Source organism: Mytilus edulis, chromosome 1 (assembly GCF_963676685.1).
Source record: "Mytilus edulis chromosome 1, xbMytEdul2.2, whole genome shotgun sequence".
NCBI lineage: Eukaryota > Metazoa > Mollusca > Bivalvia > Mytilida > Mytilidae > Mytilus > Mytilus edulis.
This window is the reverse complement of record NC_092344.1, coordinates 110,686,172-110,707,702: the sequence shown is the minus strand read 5'-3', so window position 1 is coordinate 110,707,702 and position 21,531 is coordinate 110,686,172. Positions and strand designations below refer to the sequence as shown.

The 21,531-nt window shown below is 30.9% G+C and overlaps 1 protein-coding gene across 8 annotated transcripts in view; it reads right to left on the bottom strand.

Annotated features, from left to right (window-relative positions):
• Window positions 1-1,473: 1,473 nt before the first annotated feature.
• LOC139518002 (ras-related protein Rab-3) overlaps window positions 1,474-21,531 on the bottom strand; it is a 37,753-nt gene continuing 17,695 nt past the window's right edge. For 4 of the 8 annotated variants that reach the window (XM_071309658.1, XM_071309614.1, XM_071309662.1 and 1 more), the window contains exons 3-5: window positions 13,983-14,101; window positions 12,033-12,157; window positions 1,474-4,972 (exon numbers count right to left, since the gene is read on the bottom strand). In XM_071309658.1, coding sequence (XP_071165759.1) covers window positions 4,782-4,972; window positions 12,033-12,157; window positions 13,983-14,101 — 435 coding nt within the window. In that variant the 3' untranslated portion in view covers window positions 1,474-4,781. Of the gene's footprint in view, window positions 4,973-8,258; window positions 8,384-12,032; window positions 12,158-13,982; window positions 14,102-21,531 lie in introns of all 8 variants that reach the window. The other 4 variants (XM_071309640.1, XM_071309604.1, XM_071309649.1 and 1 more) reach the window with 1 other exon arrangement.

The window sequence follows — 21,531 nt, the reverse complement described above, 5'->3', positions numbered from 1 at the left end:
GAAACTGCGAGCTACTGCTCACTGATGATACCCCCGCCGCAAGTGGATAATATTAATAGTGTAAAAATATGCAAGTGTTCGGTAAACAGGAAGTTGTCGAGTGATGAATCTGAAAACGCATCACACGGTATAGCTGACTTATAAAAATCCTGAAACCAAATTTCAGAAATCCTTGTATTGTAGTTCCTGAGAAAAATGTGATGAAAATTTTTAACTTGGTTATCATGTGTAAAATCATACAAGTGTTCGGTAAACAGGAAGTAGTCGAGTGATGAATCTGAAAACGCATCACACGGTATAGCTGACTTATATAAATCCTGAAACCAAATTTCAGAAATCCTTGTATTGTAGTTCCTGAGAAAAATGTGACGAAAATTTTCAACTTGGCTATCATGTGTAAAATCATACAAGTGTTCGGTAAACAGGAAGTTGTTGATTGATGAATCTGAAAACGCATCACACGGTATAGCTGACTTATATAAATCCTGAAACCAAATTTCAGAAATCCTTGTATTGTAGTTCCTGAGAAAAATGTGACGAAAATTTTCAACTTGGCTATCATGTGTAAAATCAGACAAGTGTTCGGTAAACAGGAAGTTGTCAAGTGATGAATCTGAAAACGCATCACACGGTATGGCTGACATATATAAATGTTGATACCAAATTACAGAAAGGGTGGATGTGTAGTTCCTGAGAAAAATGTGACGAAAGTTTCATGGGACGGACTGACTGACGGACGGACGGACTGATGGACGGACTGATGGACGGACGGACAGACGGACTGACAGACAGAGGTAAAACAGTATACCCCCCCTTTTTTAAAGCGGGGGTATAATGAGTAAAAGTGAGTTTTATGCATTGTCTATTATAACTGATTTAGTCTATATGCTTTCCCAGTTGACACATCCAGTCTTCCTCCTATTTTTTGTTTATGTAATCTCCTCAGTTTCTGTCTGTTACATTGATTTGTCTCTTGACTACATTATCCAATTACAAGTTTGGAATCTTGGGGAAACAACTGTCACCTTTATTTAGTGAATACCCTATCACAATAGCCTGCTTAACACTTATCATAATGTATGTGATAAAAGGCCAAAACTCTAACAAATTATCATACTGATGAGGCTATCAGACAAGGAGATATGTTAACAAAGTTACTTGATGGCCATTAAGAGTGCTACAGCAAAGAATGACAAAACAGCTGTGTCAAAGATCCTTCTTGTAACTGAATGAAATCTCTTTAAAACTTCTTACTTTAATACTATTATCTATAAATTGTATCTGCTAATGGATAAATTTAGAAAATCAGTGGATTGTAATATTGGATATAGGTTTTCTTGGTTATTTGTATAACACTCATCTCTAAATTCATCAGGAAGAAGGGATTCCAATATTGTGTACTTTAAGATATTTACAGAAATATAAATTTCCATAAGTGCCTATGACATAAGAAAGAATGAAACAAATAGCAGATGCAATTAACAGTTTTATTATAAGGCTGTCCCCACTACAGACAGTTCTAATAACATTGTGCCGTAATATGACCCTATTGTGCTTATCACATCAGATGAGCTTCAATCCTAGATACAGTCTAGTTATTGTTTACAACACCAAATACACAAGGAGTGAAGAAACTGGTACAAAAAAACAACTACTTTGTGAAATTAATGTTTCATTCATATTTTTTCTATTTGTGAAATTTTCATTGTATGTAATTATCTTCTTGTCAAAGACTAATTTACTAGACTTAACTAATTATTTAACAAATTAAAAAAAGAACCGGTAAAATAGAATATAGAAAAAAACTAAAATGCAATCTTTTATATATTTGGTTCTGTTCATCAAGAAATATTTATTTTCCAATAAATTTGTACTTTATATTACAAAAATCTACTCATCAAATATCAATTTTCTTACAACTGATTAAATCTATTCAGACTGTTTTAGGACTTATTAGCTGTTAAAAATCAATATAACAGCATCTTCTGTTAATATAATTTTACAGATTTAGGTCAGAATAATTTTAAGTTATATAGTTAACAGTTAATCATAGGTCCTTCAGCAATCTGTAAAAATTTAGTAGTGACAAGAAAATAGGTGTTATCTCGTATAATTTCAAAAATTAAACCATTTAAATTTGAACTGCTCTTATGTATTCTTGACATTTAATCAGTGGATGCAACACCCTACTTTCTTGAAATATTGAAGACTTGTACCAATAGGTTTACAAAATACTACTGTACATGGACTGAAGCTGCATGATAGTGTTATTGATATTAACATCATGTTAAACATTTCTCAGCTAAGGTCTTCAAAAATAATATTAAGATTCTCGTCAAAACCTTTAAGGGCAGGACAAAAAGACGTCACCTTTAATTTTAATCTTAAGAATAAAATGAATATTTGCTAGCGTTTGTGAATTTGACAGCTTACCCAGCATGACAAGAGAATCAAAAGATTAGTTTTTATAGCCTTACATAGTACATATTACAAGGTTAAACTGTAAATTTTATTGTATGACAATTATATTGATGTTATAGGTATCATGAAAAAATTAATAACAGAAACAAAATCATTTTGATTGCACAAATTATAAAACAATAGTTAACCAATCAAAATCTGAGTCCTACTCTGCCAGTTAAGATTAACAATAATATCACTAAACTTTGTGCTCGAATACAAATGAAGTTACTAGCTCCATTGGTTAACCACAATAAACAAAGTTAAATTGCACATCAGAGTGAACATTGAAATTTACCCTTTACTTGATATAATTGCTAATATCGGCCAAAATGACACAGAAAATCATAATAGTATAATAAGTTAGCCATTTAGAGGATGCAATGAATAGATTAGTATTTATTATATAAATGAGTAAATAAACAAAAAAATAAAGTTTTGCTGACATGTAAATAATGGTAAAACATAGGTCGTAAACATGAGTTGTAAAACACAACATATCGTGAAGCCAAACTAACAAAATAATAAAAAAAATCTGGCAGAGAACAAAATATACATGGAAAATATAAACATACCACAACCAAATAGTTAGAAACGGATTTCACAAGATATATTAAATAGATTTCTGAGATTGTTAAAAATTCAATATATAAATTGCAATGCCACAAATTAACAACTACATTTTGTTTATAAACAAAGTCAACAAATATATAAATATAATTCAAGAAAATAGAAAATAAAGAAGAAAAACAACAAAATATTTGTAAATCAACAACAAGTTGGATTTCATGGAATGTTATAATATTGGAATTCTTTTATACACAACCACAATTTCTTGTATATGTAAAGCCAAGAGGTCAAATGTATTACACTGTAATATCCATATATGAACAACAAAACGAAGTAAAAACAGTAATCATTTAAAATTTTGAAATAGATCCAGCGAATGAAGAAGAACAAATATGTCAAGTACCATTTTTGTCCAAATACAATTTACATGAGAGTATGATTGAACTAATGAAAAAAACAACAACAAAAAACAAGTCAAAATGTTCACCGATTTTCACATATAAGTAGTATTGTATTGTTTCACCATCATATGTCTATAAGTGAAAGTGTAAAGAAATTACACTAATAATAATACAACCATAATTAAAAATTAACAAAAAAAATTTCAAATCATTGAAAACTTCATTAATGTTGATTGAAATATAATAATAACTTGAGTAGTCAATCTCATGTGTTCTAACATTAATTTTAAGAAAAAGCATCCAGACTTTACTTTAACTTTACCATACTGTTTATCATATTCATCTAACAATTTCATTCAAGACAAGATTCACATTTTGAATGGCCTTAAATTTAATAAGTGTGTATCTCAACTTACTTAAACTGAACCTGACCAATGAATACAAACACATTTATTAACTTTCAGCATGTTGCATGGATAGTCATTTGGTAAATAATTGAACAAGGCTGATATCAGTTGATAATGATATGAGAAATATGATCAATTTTGGCAACTAACAAATGACAGTTGACTTTCTTCTAGTTTCTGACATCAAATTTTACTAAAACATTTCAAACATTCTACAAAGTAAAATTGTCATTTAGGAGCATGTTTTTTTCATATGAATGTCATTCTCAGATTCATACCCAAGATGAATGAGAATATTCAACCATTATATTTACAGCTTGTGCCTAAGTAGACGTCACATCCATTAGGATATATATAGAAGAAAACACACTGGGGCACAATAAATACAGAATATACAAATTATCTACATATATACTACAAATCAATAACCATACACAGCCTCCATTATAGGGATCAGATTTACTTTGGTCAATTGATCACCATATTATATTGACTTTAATTTCAAAACATCCCTTATATGTTACCACTTTTTTATATCTTTAAAGACCTTTTGAAATCAATAGTAGAAAATGATCCCTGTAAACATAAACAAAATTAAAATATAAATTACAACCCTTTTAACGTTTCCTATCATATTTCAAGACTATAATTTTTTTACAATCTGGAAGCTGATGGTTATAAATTGAAAAAAGTTTCATTGAGGAAAAGATATTACAAACTTTGACACTATTCTTCTTGTAATTCAATATAAAAAGTATGTACTAATAGAAGGAATGTTATTATGCTAAGACTATTAAATGCTTGGTCATGGAATATTTGTATAATGAATATCATTTTTTTATGATATATATCTCAGCATTTTGATATTCATATAATCCAATGTTTTAAAACACAATCTTCCTCAGATCAAATTGTCCTTTTTACTTGTCCACCATCAGAGTTCTCAGCATTGACAACCACTGTTTTGTGGGTTAGGGTTTTCTGTGAGACGTGTTCCTTTAGCCTGGCTGTTAACGAGGGATGGGTCTGAATCGAGACTTTCAGACATCTTGTCACAGATGATGTCCACCAATCTCTCAAACACGGCTTTCACATTGATGTTTTCTTTTGCAGATGTTTCAAAAAATTCTAATCCTACAAAAATAAATCAAGAATTATAATACAGTAAAAAAGATGTATTAATATTCAGAATGAGTTTTTACAATTGTGAGCATTATTAAAACAAGTGGCACTTACAGATTTAATTCAACATAAATCAAATCCTTTGTGGACTTCATTTTAGAATTCAATCAGACATACTTAGATTCATTTCAAACTAACACAAATTCATATTTCCTTAGGCATTTCTATATAATTCTAAAAAAAATATTTTCTTACAAGTCAAAGGTGGAACCAGATGCTCCGCAGAGGTCGAACCCTGAACAGTTGGGGCAAGTATGGACACAACATTCAAGCTTGATACAGCTCTGAATTGGGATTGAGATTAAATAGTTGACACAACATAGGTTTCTGACACAGAATGAATGTGGTCTAAGAACTTAAACTTAAAAACTTAAAAATTTTAAATTGGACATTTACCTATTATGGTCCAATAACCAAAATCTAAATACATGGTTAGATTCAGCATATCATAGAACCCCAAGAATTCAACTTTTGATGAAATCAAATAATGTTCAATTTTAGACCCTTTAGACCTCAATGTGGACCAATTTAATAACTGGTCCCAAATATTAAAAATCTAATTACATGGTTAGATTCAGCATATCAAAAAAAAACAAGAATTCAATTTTTGTTAAAATCAAACTAAGTTTAATTTTGGACCCTTTGGACCTTAATGTAGACCAATTTGAAAAAAAGACCAAAAAATAAGAATCTAAATTCACGGTTAGATTTGGCATATCAAAGAACCCCAATAATTCATTTTTTTATGAAATCAAACAAAGTTTAATTTTGGACCCTTTTGGCACCTAATTCCTAAACTGTTCGGACCAAAACTCCCAAAATAAATTCCAACTTTCCTTTTGTGGTCATAAACCTTGTGTTAAAATTTCATAGATTTCTATTTACTTATACTAAAGTTATTGTGCGAAAACCAAGAAAAATGCTTATTTGGGCCCTTTTTGGCCCCTAATTCCTAAACTGTTGAGACCAAAACTCCCAAAATCAATCCCAACCTTCCTTTTATGGTCATAAACCTTGTGTTTAAATTTCATAGATTTCTATTTACCTAAACTAAAGTTGTAGTGCGAAAACCAAATGTCTTCGAACGAAGACAACCTCGCCAACGTCATACCAATATACGACCAAAAAATTTTCAATTTTTGCAGTCGTATAAAAATAGCTTACTAATCATTTTAATCTTGACTCTAATTTGAAATTTGAACATGTCATTAACAAAAACTTTAAAAAATCTTTATCAATATTTTATTGACAGATGCTAATATCAAATGAATATCCTATAATCGTACTGTTTTTAATATGTATCAAAAGTTATTTGTGTAACATTATTTTCAAATTTCTGAATTCTAAATCTACATGAGAATGAAAAATCAGTTTTCAGACATGTTGGATGACTTTGGTTCACACTGTACCAAAATTTGGAGGGGTGTTTGATGTTAAAAATATTTTAATATATGAAAACATAATGTGGGGTTTAGGAGAAGTTGAGAATAACGATGCGGGATGGAAGGACAGGCAAACATAGAAACAAATAAACTGACTCCCTTGCAGCTATACACCACCGTCTTCAGAATCTTGATAAAATAGTTAGTTAGTAAAACATTAACTGTCAGAACCATTGATTGTAGTAAAAATTTTATCAGATGGTTGAAAAGAAATAATGGTAAAAAAACACATCTGCAGAGAATTCACTTTAACAATACATGAAAGATGATAATAATCCTCTTGAAAACAACTAATTCTTGTCTCCAGTAAAATACATATATAATATCAATATTTTCCGACTTCATCCATTAAGTGGTTCCTTGACATTTGTATGTTGATAACTAATGAGATTAAACCATTTCTTTGAAGTCCCAGTACCATTCAAAGATATGATGTGTTTTTCACTTTCATCTTAATTTGGTTATCTCTGCAGAGTTTTCAAAATCGTTAAATAATTAACTTATAAAAGGTCACCATCATCACCGTTATAAAAATTTAATGCCACTGGCTGATTACATCTGAAATATCAAATTAGATTGGTCTACAAATTTCCTGTAGAAAATTGTGTAATCCACCTACATCAACCTTAGACAAATTACATTACAGATTTAGACGTGTAACAATTTCTTATTAAAAGTGATTTAAATCAGGTTGGATATGAACATTTTGCCATTGAAGGAAAAACTAATCTTAAAATACTAAAGAAAAACAAGATTAATTCATTCCTACCCTTAGGGAATAACCAATATATCTGAGTTAACAATGATCAAGTTCTGTAACAATCTGCATGGTTATATATCACACAAGTAGTGCGTGTTAAATCGGTGCTTTGCTTTTGCACCAATTGGCATTTCATATGTGCTACAAATAAAATTGAGAATGGAAATGGGGAATGTGTCAAAGAGACAACAACCCGACCAAAGAACAGATAACAGCCCACTGCATTTGTGCCAAAATAAAACATTTCATTTGACGCTCAGTTTTATATTAACAATACGTAATAACTTTTTGAAATTAGTTACTGGTACCCAGGGGGATTACTTTAAAAAAAATCATCTTATTCACGATGTACATGATGTAGCGATGAATATTTTCAACTTTTCCCTTATATGTTATCTGTAAAATGGTGCAAAAGCAGTTTTATTTGTTGGCTCAAATCAAATATAACCTTGTGGCGCAAATGAAAGATTGGATTTTGTCAAAATTGATGCAAATGCAATGTGCCCGTTTAACATAACAATTGTCACAACTAGAAAAAAATTCTATACATCTAGTATGTACAATGTAAGGTTTGAACCTATGATGACTGGTCTATAACAGTTCGCCATTATTCCTATTACCAGTACTCCACATATCATAGGATATATTGCCTCTTCAAGTTTCCAAGGTGAATATCTTGAACTTAAAAAAATCACACAAACATAACATTTTGTGAAACACTAAGAATTAAAGATTTATTTGTCTTCTATGTGCTGATCTGTCAGTCAAGATGGCTACCAGCAGCACACTTTCTTATGTTATATGGGATCTTATTGGAAATAAGTAAAACATTTACAAACACCTGCTGAAGGAAATTATCAATTGTTCCTACTGGGTTTGTGTCCATGGGAACAATGATTGGCCTACATAATTAATAACTTGCATTCATCACAGGTGAGACAATATCTACCCACATTCACTAATTCTAAATAATCAAAGAATTGTGGAACTTTGTAAACTGAATGAATGGGTGGAGATTACAACATGGATTTGATACCTAGTTGGTCAGCCAATTGTTTTCCTCGTTCCATTGATACTACACGTTCATCTTCCAGATCACATTTGTTTCCAACTAATACAACTTGGGCATTATCCCAAGAATATGTCTTGATTTGTGTGCACCTGTAATTAACATTTATATCTATCAATAAAGTTGTGGCTGATTCAATACAGCTAAAACCTACCTCTAATATGTAAAGTACCTATACCTGAAAGGTGTAAAACATTTAATTTGGGGCTATACCTCTTGTTACCACAGCACAACTATCTGTGAACAGCCTACTTACATGTATATATACCTACAAACTGTTGCTGAAATCAGTCTAATCTAAAAAGCATGATTAAACAGGCTGCATATAGCCCTTTCCAGAAACTCATTTCACAAATCATTAAGTTTACCCTGTAAGTTATAATTTGAAGTCTACAGGTCTTTTGCCAGTAGAACTGCTTCATCGCAATGAAGTTCAATCAGTGCATTTCAAAACATTCTAAATGGTCTTTGACTTTCAACATTCATGTATATACTTGAATTAAAAGCTGGAAATGTTTGTTAAATTGCTCTCCACTACAGCAAACCCATATTTATACCAGTATACTTCCCAACAAGTGAAATAGCCTGTATTCAATTTAAATTCTAGATGAGATTCAGGCCAGAATTGAGTTTCTAGAAAGTCCTATAAAAATATTATAAGCAAGAACTAAACAAGCCATGCTGAAAGCTTTTAAATCATGCAAAAGATGACTGGAGGAAGTAATATACCAACACTTATATGAATACATGTATCTCAGAAGGAATCAGAAGACTACTATCATTACATAAAATACTGTAAATATAATTAGGACACTGAAAATACTGTCTTTACATTGTATACATTAAGCATTGTTCTTTGAATCATCCAACCTACTAAAGGTTATTTTTGCATATAATGTATCTAATATCCTTTGAGATGAATAAATGGCTAACATTTGTAATCAAAATGCCTTATTTAGTTAATGTAATGCAGATGCTCAGGACTGACAAAAAGTTAACTGGTCTTTTTTCTTTTTAAAAACACAAACAAAAGTAAAAGCAATGGTAAATTCAATGATATGCTAAGGGCAAAATTACTAAGATTAAAAAAACAGGTGGTGCACACAGGCATCATATGATGAAGATTATGAAAAATCTTCATCTTATATTCTGATGAAGGTACATACCAAACAAACCTTAAAGTTGGGTTAAAGTCTCAAATGGATGGGTTATAATAATTATGACTAAGAATATAGAATGTTTGCAATGTAGGTGCAATTAAATGAAGATTGTAAATTTTGCTGGAAAGTTTTTTTATTTATTCCCAAATTAAGAAAAATGTCAAAATATTCTTCGTACAATTCCATTTATATAGCAAGTGCAAAACTGAAACACATGTGCAATCTTCCTGTGAAATTTCTAGTATCTGGATGGAAAACTGTAGGAGTTGAGTACAAAAATCTCCTTCCTTAACTTTTGCTGAAAAATTGTTAAAAGACAGGAAAATTCGGAAAAATTCCATAACAACAGTCTTGTGGTTTTTTTCAGGGATCTAAGAATGTATTTTTATGAGGTTTAGACCCTCCTGGTGATATTCTACTTCAAAAACCTATTGAATGTTGTTATCAAGAAATTAAGATAGTTTAATTTTTCTTATGTCAAAATAATCGATAATAAAATGAGTTTTTCTGTACAAAATAACAGACTAATGTTACAGTGTCCTTGGAGATTTATATAATTCACAACAATAAAAATTCCTTCAGAGATACATATAGAATGTGCTGTATTAAAATAACATTAAAGGCCATTGAAAAAAAACATAGTGTTTGCTCATAAAAGTTAAACAATGATATAAGACATGCAATGTGGTGAACTGCCATCACCAAAATTGCATGAGAACAAACAATATGCTTTGAAAGATCTAATGCCATGTCCATTTTATTATGGTTTGTTGCTTCATACATTCAAAAGAGATCATCTAACTCAATTATTCAAGACTTCTATTGTACTGTTTCTGAAACAATTCTGAATGACTCCTCAAGCTTGGTCAGATTTTTGTTTATATAAAACTGACAGATAATATCCTTAGCCAAAATGTTGTTTGGATTAACAAGAAAAGTTACATATTTCTTCTCCCTCTAGTGTCTATCATGGATCATCATTTAAGGTACAAATAAATAAATGCACAGCCAGCATCTATTAAGAATGGGGACATTTATAAGTACTTGAAGTTCTGCATGTGCTGAGTCCAATGCTTCATGCTACATAGATAATTTCAGAAATGTAACATATAACCTATAGTTAAAAAAATCCATCTACCCCTTAACACAACCATCAATATTGAGCTAGTTTGGTGACATCTGACATCCTTTCCTTAGTCTGTTAATAAACTCTAAGTAAATGTCCTTTTCCTGGTCCTAAACAGTGTATAATACCCTTATTTTGTGATAAATCTCTAAGTTTACTCCCACCTATTAGAGCTTTATATGAAATGAGATAATTGCTTACGTCACTTGATCTCCATATAACAGTAAACCAGAAACAAGTGTAGGCAACATAAGTAAGAAATAGAAATAGAAGGAGATGTGCCCCCAGTGGTATATGTCAAAAGAGACAGCAGTCCTTAAAACATAAAATAAATCTGGAGGTCAACAAATGGTCTTCAAAAACAATGTAATAATGGGAAATAAAGTATTATTATTAAAGCATGGTCAAGCTCAAAATCACTCAAGAGTCGTTTGGAAAAATAGTGAATAAACAAAATACAGACCCCAAAAGATCTCCCCCCAACAACATGTCAACTAAGGGGATTAAAACCAAGCATATACAATGAGAACTAGCAAAACCTTCAAGTAATTCTATAAAACATAAATGCAAAGTCTGGTTCTATAATTGATAAAGTGTTTTAAGAGAGAAAGATAATTACAAGTAACAAAATGTAATTAGGTATCTATGAAAGCGTTATTAATAATAAATTCTGCTTTATAAACCACCTAAATATAACTTTAACTTAAATAATTCTGATTTAGGGTCATAAATATTCATTAGAAAGTTAAAATTGATATGATGCAATCCTTTATTACATAACATCATGAAAACAGAAGCCATGGAACAAACACGTTATACAGGGCTGAATTTAGATTATTTCAGTCAGTTTTATATATAAGATCCAATTTTGTTGTCCATCATAAAATTTATAAGCTTAATGCATGCAACAGCATTTTTGTTTACCTTTATACAGAAACAACACAAAGGAATTACTGAATCTATCATTCCCACAGATTCAAAAGTCAACATATTTCAGTTTATTCAATAGTAAAATCTTGTATGATCTCTTTTGAAAGTATTTTTTCCTCCACCATATATTTTTATTATGTGTATATATGTATATCCTTTTCCCTGTGTGTCAAATATGATACTTGAATATCATGTATAACACTTTTCAAAGAAATTGTTTAAAGTGTGAAAATAGTCAGTTTGGAAAGAAAAGGTGTTACACAAAATGTTTCTCAAAAATTCCTCAAAGTTATGTTAAATTATAGCTAAAAGGTATAATGAAATAATAAAAAGTTGGTATAATTTAGAGAAATCAAATTACTGAACTTAATGGACTGATTTTAATTCCATTCAGAAACAATCAACAAAAGTAAATTTTTTCTCATGTTCTCAGATCAAACACAAAACTGACAATCTTCATTCACTTTAGTAAACAGAACAAGTGAAGCGAGAGACATGCTAGACCGCTAGTAATGTTAGTATTACCTAAATTCTGTGCTAATTCTTCCCCATCTTTAGTAGAAACGACACGGGCTTCTTCTAAATCACATTTGTTACCCACTAGTGTCACAGAGGAGTTACTCCATGCATGTGTCTTTATCTGAGTACACCTAATACACAAGCAGAGAGTAGCCAAAAAAATACACCATCACAACAATTAACTATTAGTATCATAGTAAACATCAGAACTTATGAAAAAAAGATTAAATTAAAATAAACCAAAAGATGCTGGTTGGTAGGTAGATTATAAATATGTTTATTTATAATTGTTCAGGAAAGTCTGTTTAAAAAAACGCCCCAAACAATTTCATTCTTTTCATATGGAAGCCAAAAAAACGCCCCAAACAATTTCATTCCTTTCATATGGAAGCCAAAAAAACGCCCCAAACAATTTCATTCCTTTCATATGGAAGCCAAAAAAACAGAAATCAACTATTTCTGGAGTCTGATCTAAAACCTTTTTTTTAATTTGAACTGCCAGGACAAGTTGTTGAAAAAGTTTGGAGGGTGGTAAGTATAGTGTGATGTTTGACAGTTAAAATCATACGGCCTTAAAATCAGTTTCTGCATTTATGTTAAAGGATTGGTTTAATTTCTTATAATTTGTAATGTTTGCTATTTCATATTGACCAATGCGCAAATCATAAAGCCTCGAGTCATGTTCTGATGTTCACCATATACTGACAGCTGGATATAAATTAGTTATATGTGCAGGAGAAATCGCAAATAAAAAAGCAGTGCAGAATTAATACAATTTACAACATTTACATGTAAAAATGGGTTGTTAAATGTGACATAGAAATAAATCTGAAGATTGTCTACGATAATAATGTTAGTCTTTTCCCAAAACTGGCTTGTATGATTAAATTAAAACTGTTATCAATGCGAGGACCGAAATGTGATCATTTATTATATCAGAAATAAACTAAATTGTTAAAATCAATACACATCAACATTACATAAAATATAGTTCTAAAGCTTATTCTCATTTGCATACATCATAACATTAAATATAGATCAGTGTTATCAACTACTTGTGGGAGGTTACAAAACGAAATTTGTTGTCAGTTTCACAACAATCATGTAATAATAAACTGCATGGCATTATAAACACTTTCCTGGAATAGTTCTAAACATAAAAGACAAAACTTCGGTTCTATATTGGAAATAAAAACTGACAAACACAAAATAGAGAATGAAATGTCTGGATAGTAAAATAATGTGACAATTAGAGTGTTATATTTTCTTTCTACGCAATTGATTCTTTTTTTCAGTTGTCAATTGCAGCTTATTTGTCCCCAAGACACTTCAATGCTCAGCTTAATATAAATGCTCATTCTTAGAAATCGATAACCTCAGGGATTTTAAATGTTTCTCACAATTGATTTGAACAATGCATGATAGTTGACATCAATTTCTACAGAATATGTGTTGAATTCAACATATAGTTAAGTATCCTACTTTACTAAGTGATGTAACCTTATGAAATGCACATTTCAAATGAAGTTATACAGAGAAAAGTAGCTCATTAAGCCTGACATGTGTGTTGTGCTGCATTTCTCATATAATCTTTCTTACAGCCAATGGCGCTATCAGGAACTAGTTGTGTTCCTATCATAAGGGAATTTATTGTCCTGCTCAAGAGTTTATATTTTAAGACAGGGATGTGATATTCTTAAATAGAAAGAAAAGTGCTGAATACCTGCCATACATCTAAGGATTGAATTTCTTATTTTTTGGAACAAGGTTTTGATAATAAATTATACAGGGTATTAGAAATACCTTGAGTTGTGCATCCTTGTGTTTAAAAAAGAAATTTTCTAAGACCAAGAGTATTATTTTCCCGTTTTACTTGTATGCTAGCTTGTTTGTTTTATTAGACTCTGTGAACTTTTTTTATAAGATAAAATTGTTTGCAGTGAAGGAAATACTAACCAATCTTGTACAGCATTAAAAGATTCTTCATTAGTAACATCATACATAAGTATAAAGCCCATAGCACCTCGGTAATATGCAGTAGTTATAGTTCTATAACGTTCTTGACCAGCTGTATCCTGAAATATCAATGGTCAAATTAAGACAAATGTTTGAATTCTTACTTGAAGTGCTGAATTAAGAACAATTTATAGAAATATCTGTATAATGTTCACCATAACATTACAATATATTTAGAGCGCATTTGTTTCTAACCTAAACGATGTAAACGATGTAAACGATTATGCGCGTAGTCGTTTAATCCATTTGTTTCTTACATCTTTTGGTCAACGTTGACATCGTTCACATAAACGATGTACGCGCAACATAGTCGCGTAGTCGTTGATCGTTTATTGTTGAGACGTGTAAACGATAAATTTGTTTCTGCATCTGTCATTTAAATAATTACGAGCACGTGTTGTTTACGCAAAGTCCTGGTTATTTATTTTCCGCACTTTAACCTGTTTGTTTACAGTGCGTGAGTGTTATCTATTTATGTCTGACTAAGTGGGGTCGATAAAGTTTATTAAACGATGTATTAGTTTCTAGCAGCTTAATGATTAAACGATAGTCATCTATGACAAAATTTCGGGTTAGAAACAAATGCACTCTTAGTCTACCTGGCTGACAAAAGGAATAACTTTGCCGAGCGCAGCCTGATACCACTGGATATTTTAAATACCTTAATCAACCATGAATACATATGCATATACATTTTGTAAATCTATTATAAAAGGCGGAACTACAGTACTGTATATCTCAATAATAAAGAGACAAGAGAAAAACAAGTATTTATTTTTTAAAACTTTTAAAAAGAAATTTAGCCTGCTTCATGCATTGCAAGCTATCACTATCATAACAAGAATGTGTCCATAGTACATGGATGCCCCACTCGCACTATTATTTTCTACGTTCACTGGACCGTGAAATTGGGGTCAAAATCTAATGTGGCATTGAAACTAGAAAGATCTTATCAAAGGGAACATGTGTACTAAGTTTCAAGTTGATTGGACTTTAAACTTATCAAAAACAACCTTGACCAAAAACTTTAACCTGAAGCGGGACAGACAGACGAATAGACACATAGAACAGAAAACATAATGTCCATAAATGGGACATGAACACACAATTAGTTCTCTAGATTCAGAAAAAAACACTGATTTTGTTTATATTCTACAGGTTTATCCCAGTACAGCAGTTTTCATACATGTAACTCTTATTTCTGTACTTTAAAAAACGAATATCAATATCATCAATAAGTTTAATTTGACAGCAGTAATTACCCTAATGAAATGAACAAGTACACATAATTATATCACAACTTAGGCTGTCATGATGCATGACTGTAAGTAAATTTTTCATTTTCATTCAATTAATTTCCAGAATTCTGCTGAACAAACTGTCATGGTAACTAAATTATTCCCTGAAGGACTATAAAATCCTCTGCCACTTAGAATTTATTGATGTCAATCAGTTTAATGATTACATTGGAGAAATAAGTTGTTTCATTAACTCTCTTCATCCATTATGAGTGCATGTATTCTAAAACATACATACATTGCATGTTCTTTATTGATAAATCATTTGGAAAACAATGAATATGGTTAAATCGTTTATTGACAAAAGCTACATACTTGACAAAAACTATGTATACTTGAAAAAAGCGACCTATACTTGATAAAAGCTACCTATACTTGACAAAAGCTACCTTTATACTTGAGAAAAGCTACACATACTTTAGAAAAGCTACAAACTTAACAAAAGCTACCTATATGCTTGAAAAAAGCTACCTATATACTTGAGAAAAGCTACCTTTACTAGACAAAAGCTACACATTTACTTGACACAAGCTACACATACTTGAGAAAAGCTATAGTATATACTTAACAAAAGCTACCTATACAGGCTATACTTGAAAAAAATTACCTATACTTGACACACGCTACATGTTTGTGACAGAACCAAAATAATGGAGCAGTGCTTCTAATGCTGTTGTAGTTCACAGCCATAGAGAAAGTCCTCAATAAGGTTATCAATGTCCTTTATTGGGCACTTTTTATAATTACTAAATAGGCATTTAACATTTATGTCAAAGTGGCATCTGAACAGGCTGATGATCAGGCTGTGTCAACTTTGACCTTTTCAATTGTTTAGGATCAATACAAAAGGATTTAAACTATCTGATTTGTTAGTAAATACACAAAATAAATATTTTATAATGACAGCGGTGTTGTATAACATATATTCTTTTCATTAATCTGAGAAACGTGGGAGGTTTTAACTGTCACCCTGCATTTTTCTTATGACAATGTCTTGTCTAATATAGAGTTAACGAAAGAAAAAAAAACATTGTATAAATGTTGAGTGTAAAGAATTTTTTTGTCCCTTTTTCTTATCATCTGCTTTTTTTTCTTAAAACATAAAACTGGCAATGTAGAGAGATGGTTATATCCATCGTCTATGAAAGCTTTGAAGGTTCCTTTAAAACATTTACCGATAACTGGCTTTGATTACTCTGAAAGTTTTGAAGGTTTGTCCTACCACTTACTACATTAATACCCAACATACTTTACATAGCTATGTAGAGAGGTATCTGTCTCTGAAAGCTTTGAAGGTTTGTCACTTCCTACATTAATACCTAACATACTTTACATGGCTATGTAGAGAGGTATCTGTCTCTGAAAGCTTTGAAGGTTTGTCACTTCCTACATTAATACCTAACATACTTTACATGGCTATGTAGAGAGGTATCGGTCTCTGAAAGCTTTGAAGGTTTGTCACTTCCTACATTAATACCTAACATACTTTACATTCTTGTAAGGTCATTACATACAATAATCAATATTCCCTTTTGTCCCATTGATGTATGTCTGTAGCCATATGTTTCTGACAGATCTAGTTTGTAGATGACAAAATAATTCAATAATCTTTTTCTCCTACTTGTTTTTCACATTATAGATTAGATTTTTTCATTTTCATTGATAAAATATGATCCAAGGATATCCTTGTAGGAGGTTTGGAACTGGGTAAAATGAAGGACAATTAATTTTTGGTTTGAACATTCCTACTTCTTCAACCGAACTGATTAATCTGAAGAATATAAAGTGACCTATAACAGCCAAAGTTAATTATTTTTTTTGCTCACATCTCAACTTTATCGATAATCCATCAAATATATCCCTGATAATGAATAAACCAATGACCTTTCCTTAGTTACAGACAAGAATCTGTCCTTCTTATATGTAAAACCATAACCCTAAAACAATCCCAGGATTTGACACAAACCCAGATTTCATAGAAATGAAAAGTAGTGCTACTTGTCATTTTACTTTAGTCCCTATCATTATCTATATAGTACATGGAAATTAAGTTCAGTTATTAATTAGACAATGTATTTAAGGAGAATGAAGTGACTTTCTTATATCTACCCATTGGCATTGGCTTTTCCCTCAGCCTAAAAGCATTTCTAAAATTCAACTACTTTTTACCATATTGACATCTTTAAATTCAGCCACAACCATTAAAAAGAAGTGTTTTAATTGTAAGTAAAAGTCTGTACAGTCTAACAGAATTTGTTTTGTATTTTAAGACTAGGACTTAAAATACTGACAAATACAAGTTATATTGGTATAAGATATTCTATTACACTTTATCTAAATTCTTTTATCTAGCTTTACTGATGTGTTGTCAGAATATAAGGTATCTTTTAAAAAAAATCATCTATTTATTTTCAAATCTTTAATGTGGGTCTCAAATTGGGGTCGAAGCGTGATGCAGGTTTGCAGATTTTTGGTAAGCGTGAGACGGGAAATGAGGTTTAGCGGGAAATGACAAAAAAATGAGAATTACTTACGTACATAGTGTAAGCGGGATACAGGAATCTGACAAAACAGTAAGCGGGATCCGGGATCGAAACCCCCAAATGAGACCCCCTTTAATATGATATCTACTACATATGTTAGTAAAACTAGTGGCAAACTAATCTTGTACACTACTCAGAAACATTGCATGTTATCATCTCAGCAAAAATTAAGTATGAATGAAAACGCTTGATATATGAAGTCTTTACAATTACAAGATTAATCTATAATAATGAGACATCGGGTTATGTTTTATTGATCAAATTAGGACAAACATCACTATCAGTTTACTAACTACACCCACAAACTCTTCCTCCTAATATCATGTGACAGTCAAATGTTCATGTCCATTCCTGTATGTGTGGCTATGAAATTGATTAGTCTTATACCTGTTTCGTGTAAGATGTCCTATTCTGGGGAGTTAAGCCTGATATTCTAAGCATAATATATGGACATTCAAATTAATTCTAAAGTGTTAGCTTGACTGATCTATTCAAGAGCTTAACTGAGTAAGTTTATGCTGTTAATTCACAGAAAGCCGTATCAACCCATTCATTACCCAATAATTAGACAAACCTAAATCCTAGAAATACATTATCATTGATTTTTCAGCTCAGATAAAGGAAGGCAATCAAATATGGCTTTGTTACTACACATTCAAACAGATCAGAACATAAAAAATATCTTGTGTTAATTAAAACCGTCATTTTACTATGTACTTCAGAGGACAAACATCAATGAAAATCTATACAACAGAAAAAGAAACAATCTTTAAACAGACAACTGAAATCATACAACAACTTGATAAAGCCTACACATTTCCTAAATGGTAATCTTGTTAAATATTAGCCTACCCTTCAAGGCATATACAGGGGAAAAAATGTGGAATAACAAATTGGCTGAATATATTCTTCTGAAATTAATGAGCTTGGTATAAGGCAATGATAAAACAAGTAAAACTGCGAGCTTCTGCTCACTGATTATATCCCTGCAGAAATATTTCTGTAAACAGGAAGTTGTTGAGTGATGATTCTGAAAATCCTTCACACTGTAAAGCTAACATATATAAACCCTGAAACCAAATTTCAGAAATCCTTGTTTTGTAGAGAAGAATGAGACAAAAAAATTCATGGGAAAGACGGACAGACAGAGGTAAAATAGTATACCCCACTTTTTTAAAGCAGGCTATAAAAAGGTTGTTTTTTACATTTATGATCCTAATAATTATGTAAAAGTTAGAAAGTAGAGTGGGAAAGCCAGAATTCTTTAAAATATAACTAAATCTTTGATTCTTTTTTCATTGAATTCATTTCAAAATTGCTTTACTTTGCAGCATTACATGCTTAATCTCTATATATGTACTTTCACAAACCAAGTTAATTTTGCTATAAAATATTCTTTATACAACTTAAACTACTGTAAAATGACAGTAAATACAGAAATAGCAACTTAAACCTTCCCAGTTTCTCAAGAATAATAAGTGTGTAATCAAAAATTAATATATAGTGGGAAGGCCATGTCAGATATTATTTAAATATGGTGCTTTCATCAAGTCTGGTTTGAGTATTATACACAATGTTTTACTCTCAGGTTTTACTTTTCATCGTAAGAATCTGGTATTTAGAAGAGGATAATAAATCACATCCCAGAAAAACTAAAGACAATAAAAAAACAGATTACATCAAAACTATTCAAACACCTTCTTAAATCCTTGTTGAAAAGCTTCTGAGAGATTGAGAGACACAAATCAATAGAAACACACTTTATTCTCAATGTAACCTATGTTCAAGATAAACTCATCAATTCCCTTTACTTCAAAGATTAAAAATAATGATTGCTCCCACTAACATTTTAAAGATCTGTCAATTCAATTTCTATTTTTAGTAGTTAAACGATTACTGAAAATATAACAAGTTCTTCAGAAATTCTGATATCAAAAGGACATAATTTTTCCTAAATTCAACTTGTCCAAACATGCAACTGGTACAATAGAGAAATTAAAAAAAGCTGGTTTTGTGACAGACAAGAGTATAAAATGTGTGCTGACTAATCAATATTCAATAATGGTTGATAAACTGCTTCTGTAAACAATTCAATAATTCATTAAAAGGAAGATAGCGTTTTACATAATTAGATCTCTTTTTGAATGGAGGACAGGCGAGTTTAATAGGAGTTTTTAGTCAGGCTAGGGGCAACAATATGGACATATCATCAGTTTTAACCATCACTTTTTAAACATAAGACTTTGTAAATAGAAAACATAAATAGGTTTATTTTTCAATTTAAATATGTAAACTTAGAAATTATTGCGTGCATTTATCATTGCAATTTTTAAAAATCTGCATACAGATATATATATATCAGTTTTCAGAATGTGAATTCTTATTATTGAGATATTCACCCAGTCACATTATTCACATTAATAATCAAAGAGCTGAAAGCTCTGAAGAAAAATGACGCCACTGTCTCTAATATTGGGATAGTTTTTATGCAAGTCTTGATTTTCACATACCTTAATTAGTTTAACAATGCAACATGTCTCGTAAGCATATAATTGATACTTGTATATGTGTGTGTGTGAAGTGAAGGTGACAACTGGCTGTTTTTTTAAGATAAATGAATAGGTCAAGACTACCTGAATTTGTACAAATAAATACCGTAGAAAGGCTTACAGTATATTTCTCACTGGTACATAGTCTGAATCCGGGTCCGTTCGCGCCCCATTCACGTTTGCGCCCACTCATGTTCGCCCCCTTTCACTTTCACACCCTACATGTTCGCACCCAATCTTAATTGGTTTTGTGTTTAATAACTCTGTAAGCAAGTGTTTTCTTATAAGTATAATTGTTGTCATTGTCTCAAAATAAAGTGTTGAATAAATCTTAATCATGTTTTGGATAGGGTATTGTTAAAAATAATAATAATCCTTTCTAAATAAAGTGGTATTTTGTCAACGTTTTATTTTGTGTTGAATAACTCTTAATCATGTTTTGGTTAATGTATTGCTTTAACTTTGTTTCATTGACTTGTTTCAAAATGAAGTGAGATTCTGACTATGTTTTTTTCTGTGTGTTGAATAAATTTTATCATGTTTTGGTTATAATAGTGGATTGCTATATTTTGGTTCCTATATTTTATTGCTTCGTTGTTTTAGATCAAAGGGACCAAGCTGTTAAAAACAATTATCTTTTGTGTTTTTCCTTTAAAATCTTCAATGTTTTACTCATACCAAGCTATAAATACATTCAGTATTTACACCAAAGCAATTTAAAACAACAATCATTATTTTCCAATTATTCAACTTGAATTTGAATTAAAATTGGGCGCGAATGAGTAGAGTGTGAACGGACCTTGGGTGCGAACGTGTAGGGTGCGAAAGTGTATTGGGCGCGAACAGACCTGATACCACAGTCTGAACCCCCTTCTCCCACAAAATATTAAGTAAATAATCTTTTTGTTACTGTAATCAAAGGTCTAATGAAACTCAGGTAATTTCAAACATTTGTCAAAGAATTCTAGTCAAACCAGCACCTGGTTAAATTGGCACCTGGACAAATCAGCACCTGGTTAAATCGACACCTGATATAGTCAATTCGTCACCCATGTTAAATATATATTTTTTACAGTATTTTAAGCAAAAAGAGTAAAAA